General features: G+C 35.4%; 3 protein-coding genes across 7 annotated transcripts; 2 read left to right on the top strand and 1 right to left on the bottom strand.

Moving 5' to 3' along the window:
* Positions 1 to 1,142: 1,142 nt before the first annotated feature.
* LOC105233239 (islet cell autoantigen 1) lies at positions 1,143 to 3,822 on the top strand. The gene is made up of 4 exons (XM_011215252.4): positions 1,143 to 1,648; positions 1,722 to 1,907; positions 1,972 to 2,217; positions 2,288 to 3,822. Exons 1-4 carry the CDS (start codon positions 1,265 to 1,267, stop codon positions 2,723 to 2,725), a joined length of 1,254 nt encoding a protein of 417 aa, XP_011213554.2. The 5' UTR covers positions 1,143 to 1,264; the 3' UTR covers positions 2,726 to 3,822.
* LOC105233240 (dnaJ homolog subfamily C member 2) lies at positions 3,738 to 5,917 on the bottom strand. Of its 2 annotated transcripts, XM_011215254.3 has the most exons (4): positions 5,570 to 5,917; positions 5,356 to 5,501; positions 4,106 to 5,295; positions 3,738 to 4,051 (listed from the first exon to the last, which is right to left on the bottom strand). In XM_011215254.3, the coding sequence occupies exons 1-4, from the start codon at positions 5,815 to 5,817 to the stop codon at positions 3,833 to 3,835; spliced, it is 1,803 nt and encodes a 600-aa protein (XP_011213556.2). In that variant the 5' UTR covers positions 5,818 to 5,917; the 3' UTR covers positions 3,738 to 3,832. The 2 variants fall into 2 exon arrangements, with proteins under 2 accessions (XP_011213556.2, XP_011213555.2); XM_011215253.3 differs by having other exon boundaries at positions 3,738 to 5,295.
* A 2,204-nt stretch (positions 5,918 to 8,121) lies between these two features.
* On the top strand, positions 8,122 to 12,141 carry LOC105233241 (sphingosine kinase 1). 4 transcript variants are annotated; one of them, XM_049457986.1, is made up of 6 exons: positions 8,122 to 8,482; positions 8,547 to 8,597; positions 8,695 to 8,868; positions 9,016 to 9,885; positions 10,924 to 11,023; positions 11,091 to 12,141. In XM_049457986.1, exons 4-6 carry the CDS (start codon positions 9,056 to 9,058, stop codon positions 11,979 to 11,981), a joined length of 1,821 nt encoding a protein of 606 aa, XP_049313943.1. In that variant the 5' UTR covers positions 8,122 to 8,482; positions 8,547 to 8,597; positions 8,695 to 8,868; positions 9,016 to 9,055; the 3' UTR covers positions 11,982 to 12,141. The 4 variants fall into 4 exon arrangements, with proteins under 4 accessions (XP_049313943.1, XP_011213559.2, XP_029409244.2 ...); XM_011215257.4 differs by lacking the exon at positions 8,547 to 8,597; XM_029553384.2 differs by lacking the exon at positions 8,547 to 8,597 and having other exon boundaries at positions 8,699 to 8,868.
* The last annotated feature ends 939 nt before the right edge of the window (positions 12,142 to 13,080 follow it).

Genomic DNA, 13,080 nt, shown 5'->3' on the forward strand with positions numbered 1-13,080 from the left:
TTATGAGTTCGATGTTAGCTTTAGTGGTTTAGGAGATATGTACATTGAACAAATTAGAGGGCGGGACCAAGTGCCCCTTCCCACTGCGATCTTCTATGCCAAATTACGTTTATATATGTATGTATCTTAATTTAGTACTTAGTTATGGCATTTTTAAGGTTTGCCGTTAATGGCATTTCGTGGGCGTGGCCCCATCCACAAATGAATAATTTTTTTTGTAATAAGGAACTCAAGTTACAGCCTGCACGGACGAACGGACACCCAGTCATCCGGAATTCAACTTTTCACGTCATTCTTATGATTTTTGTCTTTATACCCCTATATCTATCTCCCTTAGTTTTAGGAGATACGTACAACAAAACTATAATACTCTGTAGCAACTTGTTGCAAGAGTATAAACATTATATTTCGACACTTAACTCTTTAATATCTTGCAATATTTTAATCGAAAATATTTCTGAAATAATTAGAATAATGTTGTCGAGTTGGCAGTCGTTCCAGTTACGTACTGTCCTACTGTCGTTGGAATGGGTAGTTTCAAAATCGCATTACTTTATCATTCATTAGCATCGTACAATATAATATTTTGCATTCCTCCAAAATATTGAGGCAATGTTTTCTGCATTATAAAAAACAATAACATAATTCTCTTTCCTTAAAGTAAATTCTTGTAGAGCTAGTTTTATTATTAGTTTTGTTTAGGAAAACCTGTTGTGTGAGTATGCAAATTCAATAATAAACTAATCAGTTATAAAATGGACATCTGGGGATCAGGTGATTAATGTGAGTATTATTGGGACAAAAACGTATTCGTAAATAAATATGCAGATTTTTTGTTCATTGACAACTAATTGAAAACATTTTTAATATGATTTCATCAATTCCAATATAAAAAATACTTTAGATTTTATATTCAATTGTTTACGCATTTCTGTGCAATACGGCAAACCTGTTGGTGTTTTTGCCCGGAAACATATATTCATTGCATACTTTTGCGAGACGTTCACTTAGACGCTGTTTCGAAAGCTCATTTCCGTTAATAATGCGAAATATCAGTTCGAAATTATTAAGCAACAAAATGAAAGCAGATATTAAAAAAAATAGTAATATATAAAAAATAGTGCGCAAATATGGTATCACTTGCGATTTCATTTTAATTGATTAACACGCAGGCGCCGTTGAAATATCTTCATTCAATGACAGTCAATCAGCGAATTTTCACATCGACAAAGAAAATATATAATTTTGCTAAAAACCAACAGCTATGCTGCATCATCAATTCTGGATAACAAAAAAAACGGTGCAGCGTAAACTTGGCACCAAGGAAGATGCACACATTATCTCATCTGATGCTGATCTCGATGCAAAGATTGAAGTTTACAAGTCAATAGCAAGCACCAGCTTCGAATTGGGAAAAATCATTGACCAGCTGCAAGAAAGACTGTGCATACTGTCGCAGGAGGAGTGTGTTTTCGGGCGGTTCCTTAAAGAAGCTGGGAAACGTAGCAAAACCACTGGCCAAAGCATAACAAATACGGGCAAAGCAGTTTCATACAGTGGGCAACAGCGTATGTGTGTTCGCGTGCCATTGCTAAGGCTGCATCATGAAGTGGAAGTATTTCGCAGTAGAGCTGTTTGCGATACCCAGGTGTGATAGGAATTAAAATAGTGGATACATTAAAATTACTTGAGTAATGCTTTTATTTGCAATATCATGGCAGGCGACGCTCCAGATTATGGAAAAAGAGCGCACTGAATATCGTGCTGCGCTTTCGTGGATGAAGTCAGCCAGCACGGAATTGGATCCAGACACCGGTAAAGGTCTAGACAAGTTTCGCACAGCACAGACCCATGTGCGTACAGCCAAGCGTAACTTCGATGGTCTCTCGATGGATTCGATACAAAAAGTAAGTATGAAATAAATATATGGTATTTGTTAGCATGCATTTTTATTACAAAATATTTTTCTAGATTGATTTGCTGGCTGCGGCTAGATGTAATATGTATTCACACGCATTAGTTTCATACATGAGCGAATTAAAGGAGTTTGCACAAAAAACGTCCAGCACATTCGAGACAATATCAAAGTCTTTGCTACAGAAACCAAAATATGATTTTTGTGTACTGAAGGAGTTGACACAAAACGAAGGCAGGGTCGATGAGGATAAGATTGATGACATCGTAGCGTTGGATAAAGATCAATCATTATTTTTTGAAGTATAAACAAATATTGAAATCCACATTTTTGAGAATTTAGCACTTATATTCGTTTCCATTTCTATTACAGAGTGAATACAGCGATGAAAAGGATAGTAAAAGTCAAACCCAAGCAAATAACACTGATATATTGGACACGGCTGTGACGAACGACAATACGCTTATTGAACTGACAGCAAATACTGATGATGAGCTTTTAATACCAACCGATACTATTGACCACAATAACGCAGTTACACAACAAAGTATATGGTCTGGCCTATGGCCACTTGGTCATTCCATAGGTCATAGCAACAATAATGTTAAATCAATGGCAAACGAGAAAACTATTTTGGATTTAACGCAACACAATTTGAAAATGAATGAAAATACTATCGACGATTCTATCTCAAAAACAGCGAAGTCAAGTAATTGGATGGATCTTTTTGCCGAATTAGATCCTTTAGCTAATCCAGAGGCATTTGATTTGAAGCTAAGCGGTGGTCGTTTGAATGCGCAACAAATTTAAGTTCATTTACATAGCATATTTAGTATGGCGCATGAAAATTCAAATATAAAAGTATGTTTGTATATTGTCACAAGAACTGAATGACTTCAAAAGTTTTTAGCTTACTTTAATTTTTGTTAAAGAATGTAAAATGACTAGGCTATGTATATTATTTCTCAATATTTATGCTCTGAACAGGGTATATTAAGTTTGCCACGAAGTTGGCTACACCCAGAAAAAATGCAGGATACCCTATAAAGTAAAGATTTAAATGATCCGTCTGAAATTTTACACATGTTATTTTTTCTCCAAGAAGCTGCTCATTAGTTGGAACGCCTATAGCATTTAGCTGCCGTACAAACTGATTTATCAAAATGAAGTTCGAATGTAAGGAACTTTTTGATTTGACAATGTCTCCTTCACGAAATTTATCACAGATTATAATCGAAATTTTGTGGGAATACCTTCGCAAATAAATAAAATATTACGTAAAAGAACTTAAGTTTGAACGACCAGTTTTTATGGACCGTTAGTTCAAACTTAAGTTCTTGTATGGAATATTTTATTTATTTGCAAAGGTATTTTCACAAAATTTCCCATGGATTTTCGCCAAAGGTATGCCTTTAATCTCCGAATCATCTGACCGATCAAATTCAATATCTTTTATAATCATTTATTCTATAAAAAATGCATTTGGGAGGTGTATTATAATATTAGGTTAAGGCTTTTTCCTGTTTTAACTGTTCTTTTTATTTACCTATCGCCGCAAAGAGTTTATTCAATAGAATGTATACTAGTAAATGAAACATTTATCAGTTTTTAAATTTTGTCATTCCACATTTATAATACATGCGTACACTAAGTTTTAGAAAATGCGCTAGGAGAAACAAATTTAGTAAATTAAAAATTGTATTGGCTGTCAGTAAGCAGTTATATTTTAATGTAAGCGACATTAACACTTCATATTTTACTAGTGTTATATTGTCACCATGTAAAGTATATGTGTAATGCGCATTAATCATATTACTATATCTCTATATATGATTTAACGTGTTTATTTGAATTATATTACATAAAATCCATTTAAAGGGACAAATAAATAATCATTTTTATGTGTATATGATTTAATCATTTGACCGATTGTTGGGCCTCTTTCTTTGAATTCACCAGCTCCACTAGTTCTTTGACACGACGCAAACAATCTTTCTTGGTTCTATTCGGTATACATTCAGCTATTCTCTCCCAGCGATCAGGTGTTGAGATTGGATAAGTTTTAATGGCTTGTTCTAGCAGCGCCTGCTCCTCTTTTGTCCACGTTTTTGGTGCGGCTGTTGACTTGTTCGATACCTTGTTAGCAGTTTTATCATTATCACTAGGCTCTTTATTACCATTTGTACTTACATTGGCCTCTACATTGTTAACATTATTCACAACTGGTTGATTGACTGTGATATCATTGCAAGTCTGCACATCCTTTTTGGATTTATTGAAATTTTCGAATGCAGTATCATTTGCTTGTGTTTTAAGAGAACTTTTTGAGAAGTCACTATTTTGCATAGCTTTTGCTTTATTGAGAACATCACGCGCGGTCACTGTCACACCAGCGGTGGAGTGTTGGTTTATAAAAGCAGCGATCACATCCCAACGCTGTGATGTGCCAGCTGGAAACAAATTGACAGATTTTATCAGTAGTTGCATATTTTCATTGTTCCAAACATCATTCTTCTTCACTTCTTTCTCATTCTTAGTCACTTTCTTTTGCTGTGTTTGATTGAGCTCTTCCAGTTCGGCGGCTATTTTTTTTTCAACAGTTTTCAATGCAACAAAAAAAGCATTTTGCCCCTTCTTTTCAATATCTTTGTTAAGTTCCTGCAATTCGGTTAAATTGAACATCTCACAAATCTTTTCCACACCTTCCATATTTTTAAGTGTCTCTTTATCATTGTTTCCATAGTATTTGGCTTCTTTTAATTTGTCGCGCAATGTCTTTCGTTCCTTTTTCAGGACCTTCTTCATTTGTTCCTTCTCGATGCGTATTTGCTCGATTCGTTTTTGTTCAGCTTTTTCAGCACGCTCCTTCGCCAACTGTGCTTCCCGTAGCGCACGCTCTTGTTCGGCCTTTTGTGCCTGTGCAGCGTCCATTTTGGCTCGTTTAGCGGCCAATTTTTTTTCTTTCTCCTCATTTTTAAACTTTTGTATACGTTTATCATTATTGTAAGCTAAATCTACTAATGCACGTATACGCATCATTTCTTCCTTTTTTCTTTTTATACGTAGCGCTTTATTTTCCTTTTCAATCCAACGTCTTTCATCTCGATCTTGACCTTTTTCTTTATCTTCTTCATCCAGATAACTGAATTCCCGCCAAGACTTAAAGTCATACCAAAAGCTATAGAACTCTTCCACGTGTTCACGTTTCGAATTTTCATCGCCGAATTTTGGCACATTTTTCTTTTCACTCCAACGCTCATTTAAGTCAAAACATTTATTAAAAGATTCATAAATGTTTTTATCAATCTCTGCTTGAGTCGGAAAAGAGTCATCAAACTCGGGATCAACAGAGTCGTAAGCGCGTCTTGTCTTCGACGTGCCTGTTGATAAATGCACATAAATTAGTATACTACCTTCATTCTAATTTCTTATACACCTACCAAGTATTTCATAAGCTTTAGTAATACAAGTAAAATAATCTTCATCAGTGTTTACTTCTTCGCCTTTAGCTTTCCGCTTGTCTGGGTGATGCATTAGCACCATACGTCTGTAAGCACGCCGTATATCGTCGTCTGTAGCATTAAATCTGTAACCAATTACGTGGACACTTTTAGAACAATTGAACAATTATTAAATGAAAACGTGTTTTATTACCTTAATTTACCTAATCCAAGTATTGCATAGTGATCATGATCTTTCCATTCTTTGGGATCTAGTGATTTCAGGTAGTCCACATCGACCGCGAATTCTTCAGGTAACTTATCCACCGCATCGTCATTGCTCTCTGCCGCCTCTTCAGTGATAGCGTTGTATCTATTTAAATTGAGAAATGCTAAGCCTACGCGTTCAACATTTCTATGACTAAATGCAAAATCGCAATTAATTTCCACAAATTCCAGCATTTTCCGCCGAGATCAACAATAATTTTGAAAAAATATATAAGCAAATCGACAAGGCATACAGCTGCCTGGTGGAGGGTCGTAATTGTCAAAAAGAACAACCACGAGATGATTGCTATTGCCAGACTGTTAGAAAGTAGTTGCCAGTCGATGACAAAATATAACAGAAAAGATCTAGCAACACTCTGAGATAAAAATTTAAATAATTTGTAATAGGGGTATTCTCTTGCTCTTGCATGATTGCAGATTGCAAAAATACTACACCGAAATATACAAGGGCACGAGAGCACCCATTGCAGAATCTAGTGATATATGAGCGACTGATTCAGTCAATTTATTGTAAATGACTATTGTGCATGGCTATTGTGAATTGGCGCACCTTCTGCATGCATTTTTAACAAAAAAACTGTAACAAAACTTTTTAATTTAAATATATTTCAATATACTTAGAAATTATAAAATTTAATTAAAATTTACCTTTCTCAACAATTTAACGACGTAATATGTCTTTATGTAAAATGGCAACTACAACAGGGTTGCAGTTTTATTTTTGCGTGACATTGCACGCAAATATACACGGGTTTTGGTCTGACATATTTCAGAGCCCTTGCAAATATTTTTCTGCGTGTGTTTGTTGTTGTGCCGTTGTAAATCTGCAATGCTTGCACCGTGCACCGCGTTTTGCAAGAGCAAGAGAATACCCCTATAATATATTTGTTATAAAAAAAATTTGACAGTTAGTATTATACTAAACGAAAATTAGCATTCATATTGAAACATATTGCTCGATAAATTGTCTACTCTGTAACTTACTCTTGAGTTCGATCAATGGGTTGATAAATAAAGTCTCAATTTATTAGCCATGCACTTATCTCTATTTCTAAAGCTTGTATCCAGCTATCAAGATATGTAAAAACTTCATATAAAAAACGCTTAAGAAACGGTCAAGAAACTTTCTTGCGATAAATTGACTTGTGCTAGTATGCAGCTCTAAAGTAATCTAGTACTAATTTGTAATACTTTTTTTCAACAAAATGCGAATATGACAAACCTGGTTTTGCTAAAAAAAACCAATTCAAATCAACAATTGTTTCCTGAAGGAAATTCAAAGTAATCGTTAAATTCGTCCTAAATTAGTTAAAATCATCATTATGAAGTATATTTCATTTTGAAATGTTGTATAAAACTTTCCAATCATCAACAATATTCCTTAAATCGCAAGGAAAATAGTTATGTTATTACACACATGCATACATACATATTACGCTCAAAGTTTATTTTCTGTTTATTCTCTCTTGCTCTTCTAATGTGGATCATTCACAATGCGTAACCAGGTGTCAAAATTACTTGAAGAAATGATGTTTTTTTTTTCTTGAGCATTTAGCTGGATACGGACTTTAATTCTAATAACTTAATGCTTTATTACTTATTATCCTAATTAACAACTTGTTACTTATGTCCCAATTGTTCTAAACACGTCAGTACTCAAACTAGAACTGTGTTTGTTGCACAGACCGGCAGCCTCTAAGTAGAAGATGATACACGTTCTCTGTCACAATATGATCTGAAATAATCGGGTTTGCTATTATTTGTCTTAAAATTTTATATTGATAAAAAAATAAATATGTCACCTTTTCCTCAACTTTACGTACGTGCCTGTTTTTATATTAGGGGTATTCTCTTGCTCTTGCAAAACCCGGTGCACGGTGCAAGCATTGCAGATTTACAACGGCACAACAACAAACACACGCAGAAAAATATTTGCAAGGGCTGTGAAATATGTCAGACCAAAACCCGTGTATATTAGCGTGCAATGTCACGCAAAAATAAAATTGCAACCCTGTTGTAGTTGCCATTTTACATAAAGACATATTACGTCGTTAAATTGTTGAGAAAGGTAAATTTTAATTAAATTTTATAATTTCTAAGTATATTGAAATATATTTAAATTATAAAGTTTTGTCACAGTTTTTTTGTTAAAAATGCATGCAGAAGGTGCGCCAATTCACAATAGCCATGCACAATAGTCATTTACAATAAATTGACTGAATCAGTCGCTCATATATCACTAGATTCTGCAATGGGTGCTCTCGTGCCCTTGTATATTTCGGTGTAGTATTTTTGCAATCTGCAATCATGCAAGAGCAAGAGAATACCCCTATTATATTTCAATGTTTTCATTTTATTTGGACACCCAATGATCAATTGAAAATAAATAATAATAATGCAGTGGCAACACAATTTTAACTGATGGCCACAGAAATCTTGACAGATTTCTTTTTACTCTCCTTTTTTGGAGAAAAGCGAATACAAAGTTAGCATCCTTCATACATACATATATGGATTGTATATAAATTGATTCTACTGGTCCATCTGCGGTTCTATTAAATTAGTAACAAGTGAAATTATACCTGCCCGAAAGAAATTTTAATTGCAAACTAAATTGAGTATAAAATCAGTAGGAGTGTATAATATAAGGAAATATGTATTGTTTAAATAACGAATACACAATTTCTTTAACGATTTCCGTTTTGTACTGAGATTTATTAATGCAACTTCCGCTGTGGGAATACTGTGCTCAAGTACGATACGTACGTGCACTTCTAAAGACATTAGTAATGATGCAGCATAACCGTTAAATTCCAAAATACAGCATTTTTTCTTATTGGTGAGAAAAACTTACAAATCTATGATATATGTATATTGTTGAGTAAATATACCTTTGTATTAAGGTTATACGGTATGACACTAAAAACACTGAATCTATTTTATGGCATTGAAGAGTATGTCTTGCATACATTATTTTGGAAACTAATTAAGTTTTATTATTTGCATGAATCGATTATTCGAAATTAACACCAATACAAATTGTATACACAGATAGACCAGAGAATAATTTTGCAAATGTTCGCTGTCGAACCTGCACCTTCTCATTGGTTTATGTTCTCTGGATAAACGTTGTCATTAAAAGTGACATGCTGCATGAATGGACTGTTAACATACATAAAAATACGTTTGCGACTCAACAGAGAATTTGCAATTGTATGCAAATAGGTAATAATAATATTAATTGAAATAAAACATATAGTGTAAAGAGCTGTTTCCGATAACCTAATAATATATGTATGCCTTTGTGATTCAAATATTTTTTAATACTTTATTCGCTTTTGCCACTAAATAGACTTGCTCTTTTTACAACAGGTGATATACTGCAGCTGCTTAACGAAACTTCCACGAAAAAATGGAGGTCGAGGAGTTGACCGATATATTTTACACCAGCGACAAAAAGGGTCAGGTTTGTCGCGTCAAATTAAATGGTCAGGGATTTACTTTGCAACGCGAAACCACTAATAACCGCTCCAGAGAGCAACTCATTGGATTGGAGGATATAGTTGGTAGTCGCTGTATTGTCGTGAAGAAAGATCGACGCGGCTGCTCCATGCTCTGTAGTTCCGCAGCACAAAATGATGGAAATCGTAGCGATAGTGGTGATGACACAAAAAAGAAATATAATGCTATTACCTTTCAGCATAACGATGCCAGCGCGTATCTATATGTCTTTGCATATATACTAAATAAGAAACACCTACGTAATATCATACGTCGTGAACGTACTGTCTTGAAACTGCGCTTCCGTTCTTTTGATACTTTTGGAGATAATATGCGCGAAGCAGAACGTTGGTATCATACAGTTAGAGCGTTTAAAGGACGCAGTTTGGGCTGTAATGACATCGATGAACGACGTATATTGGTTTTATTGAATCCGAAATCTGGTTCTGGTAAGGCACGGGAGATTTTCAATCGTCAGGTAGTTCCAGTCTTAAATGAAGCTGAGCAACCTTATGATTTGCATGTAACCAAGCACGCCAATTATGCGCGCGAATTTGTGCGTGTGAAAGTTTTAGATAACTACAGTGGCATTGTGGCAGTTGGTGGCGATGGCCTATTCTTTGAGATACTAAATGGCCTGCTGATGCGTGCTGATTGGTTGGATGCACGTAATATACTTTTGGGCATAGTGCCATGTGGTTCCGGAAATGGTTTGGCACGTTCCATTGCGCATGTGTGTGGGTGAGTAAATAAATACTAGACTGAATATTTCAGTTAATTTAAGGAGTAATTGAAATGTGAATAACTCCTAAATTACTCGACATAAACGTAAGCATTTGATTTTTAAAGTTTGAAAAAGAAAAGTATTATCACGAGTGCCCTGTGTCAACGCGCGAGTTATAAGGAAATATTATCGGTAGTTGGATAACAGATTTTAATGTGCGCGAGTTATTTGGAAGTGTTATCGGTAGTTGGATAATAGATTTTAAGGTTGTAAACAGATAAGATGAGTAATGAGTGTCAAAAGTTTCAGTACGCTAAATTTTTGTAATAAAAGAGAGATCATCTGATGATAAACGTCGCGAATTGGTAATACTAACCAACAAGGAAAGATCCACGTTCCCACGTCAAACCGTGACTACGGAAAGGAACCAGATTTATATCAGGCCAAAGACTGTCAACTCTGCAAGATTTCTCCAAATTATTTCAGCGATGTTGTTTACCTTTACAACAACAAATGCAACATTTATTTATTATAAAATTATATGGTTTGTCGAATGGCAATAATACGTGTAAGCAAAAAAAGCTTAGGGACCGAGAGTTTACAGGTGGAGGTATATACATAAATATTCCGGAAAGGAACTCATAAGCAGATTATGATACGAAGGAAGATTTAAATATCTGCCCTCAATACACTAAATTTTTTTTTTAAATATTGGATATGAGGTATTAATGAACTTGTATATAAGTACAAATTTTACTATCATTACAACACAAATTTGTAATTGAGAAAAATCTTTTTGAATCGAGGTTTAGCAATAAACAAGTTTTCAACAGAGCGAGTTTCAGCATTATGTTCTTTTTAGATAAGATATAAAAATGAGATTCTAAATAAGTACACGTCGACATATCTTGCGCTTTATAGACTGTTGAGACATAAATGTCGATGAGATGATTTGAGAACGTCGTTCGCAACAATGTGTAGAATTTAAATAGGTTGTGGAAACCACTTATATTGATTATTAAACTGGTTTATTGAATAATGTATTTTTTATTCAGGGAACCCTATGAACCAAAGCCAATCTTGGGCGCTACACTTACGATGCTAAGTGGCAAGTCGATGGCCATGGATGTTGTGCGCGTCCAACAACAAAATCAGGTAAATATAAGAAATTTTAGGTTCAAATATGAAATTTTATCAATTTCGTTTTTTTAAATATATACAGATTCTCTACTCGTTCCTCTCGGTAGGTTGGGGTCTTATCTCAGACATAGATATCGAAAGTGAACGCCTACGTTCGCTTGGTTATCAAAGATTTACCATTTGGACATTGCATCGTTTAATTAGTTTACGTACATATCGCGGCAAAGTATCATATCTTCCAAAGGAAAATGTTTACATGGAAAGTGACACAATATCATTGGCAGAGCCGCTGCCACTAAAGCATAGTAGAAGTTGTAATACATGTTTAGATACGATGAATAGCGGTTGTTTTCAATCCACCGATTGCATTGAAGCCAGCAAATACTATGACGTCATTTCACTGCAAAACTCTATCAGTCAATCGCTGAAATCACGTTGCGATAGTTGGTTCTCGCCTGCTTCCTGTCGTAGTACTTATCATTCCGTGTCGGAGAGTATTTATCACAGCGTCGATGGTGGAAGTGATGCAGAATCGCATTTGCAACACAGCAATTTGAGTGTTCATTTATGTGGCCCGACGGGTAGCGCACCAACGCTGAATGAGCCGGTGCCTGCATCGTGGGTGGTGGAGGAGGGCGAATTCGTGATGGTGCATGCCGCCTATCAAACTCATTTGGGCAGCGATTGTTTCTTTGTGCCGCAAGCCAAATTCAACGATGGCATCATTTATGTGGTTATCATTCGTAGCGGCATCAGTCGTTCGCAGTTGTTGAACTTTTTGATGGGCATGAGTTCGGGGACACACGTACCCGTGACCAATAATGAATTTGTGAAAATGGTTCCGGTGACAGCGCTGCGCATAGAACCATACGACAATGAGGGTATTCTCACTGTCGATGGGGAGCGCATCGAATTTGGTCCACTTCAGGCGGAATTGTTGCCGAGTATGGTGCGTGTTATGGCACCAAAGTGAGCTTAGCCAAATTGTGGTGGAAGTAATATTCAAAGTGTTGTGCACCATTTAATTCCTTTACGATGGCTTTTATTGTTAAACATTTTGTATCTTTTGTTATTTATAGTGAATGTATGTATGTATATTACATAATAAATGATCAAAAATGAAATAATCTAATTTTATTATAATATGTTTGTAGAAATTGTAAGATTATCGAAAAAGAGAACCTTAAGGTCAGGTCTAACCAAACATTGAATACTCTCGCAACTTGCAAATTCAAAGCCGGCGAAAAATATATACATATGTATGTATCTGAAAGGTTGAGCTATATTTACGGTAAAAAGTATCTGGGGGCTTTAAAAGCTCCGATTTAAAAAAATGTTTGCTTATAGGGCGGCACACAGAATCATGTTCTGCTTTATCGCACTTTTAGTACCTTTTTATGGGGAGTAGACGGAGTTGTAATCCAAATTCACCCATTTTCTCAGGGAAGGTAGAGGCCATAAAATGTTTCTTGAACAAACTTGGTTATTACAGCTTGAATAAGAGATACATATGTACATTAAACTTATTAGTGGCCAAGCCACACCCACTTCTAAGAAATTTATTCAACTATAGATGCCGGTTGCTAATGCAATTCGTTGTACCGAATAAAAGTCTTGTATCTTATTGGGAAGCTTAGTTATGGTGCTTTAGAGGTTATAGTTTAATGGCATTGTTGTTGGTGTTAATACTGGTTTTAAGATAGACGAAATTATCTACGACTTCGAAGTTATGACTGTCAATAGTGGCGTGGGAGCCAAGACGCGAGTGCGAGGACTGTTTGTTTGATGACAGGAGATATTTGCCCTCGTTCCAGACCCATTTGTGTCACTTCCTTATCCAGTTTGTATAAGTCACAACTAAAGGTGTTTCAACGGCGTATGCCAGCAGCTGTACACTCTTATAAAATATTGGATCTTCTCGATTCAGCTCTGCAGCTCGAATTATTTTCTCTAAGAGTAGATTGAAGAAGTCGCACGATAGGGAGTCGCTTTGTCTGAAATCTCGTTTGGTATTGAACGGCTCAAAGTAGTCCTTCCCGATCCTTCCCGATCCTGTCAGAGCTTTCGGTATT

Source organism: Bactrocera dorsalis, chromosome 5, assembly GCF_023373825.1.
Source record: "Bactrocera dorsalis isolate Fly_Bdor chromosome 5, ASM2337382v1, whole genome shotgun sequence".
Taxonomy (NCBI): domain Eukaryota; kingdom Metazoa; phylum Arthropoda; class Insecta; order Diptera; family Tephritidae; genus Bactrocera; species Bactrocera dorsalis.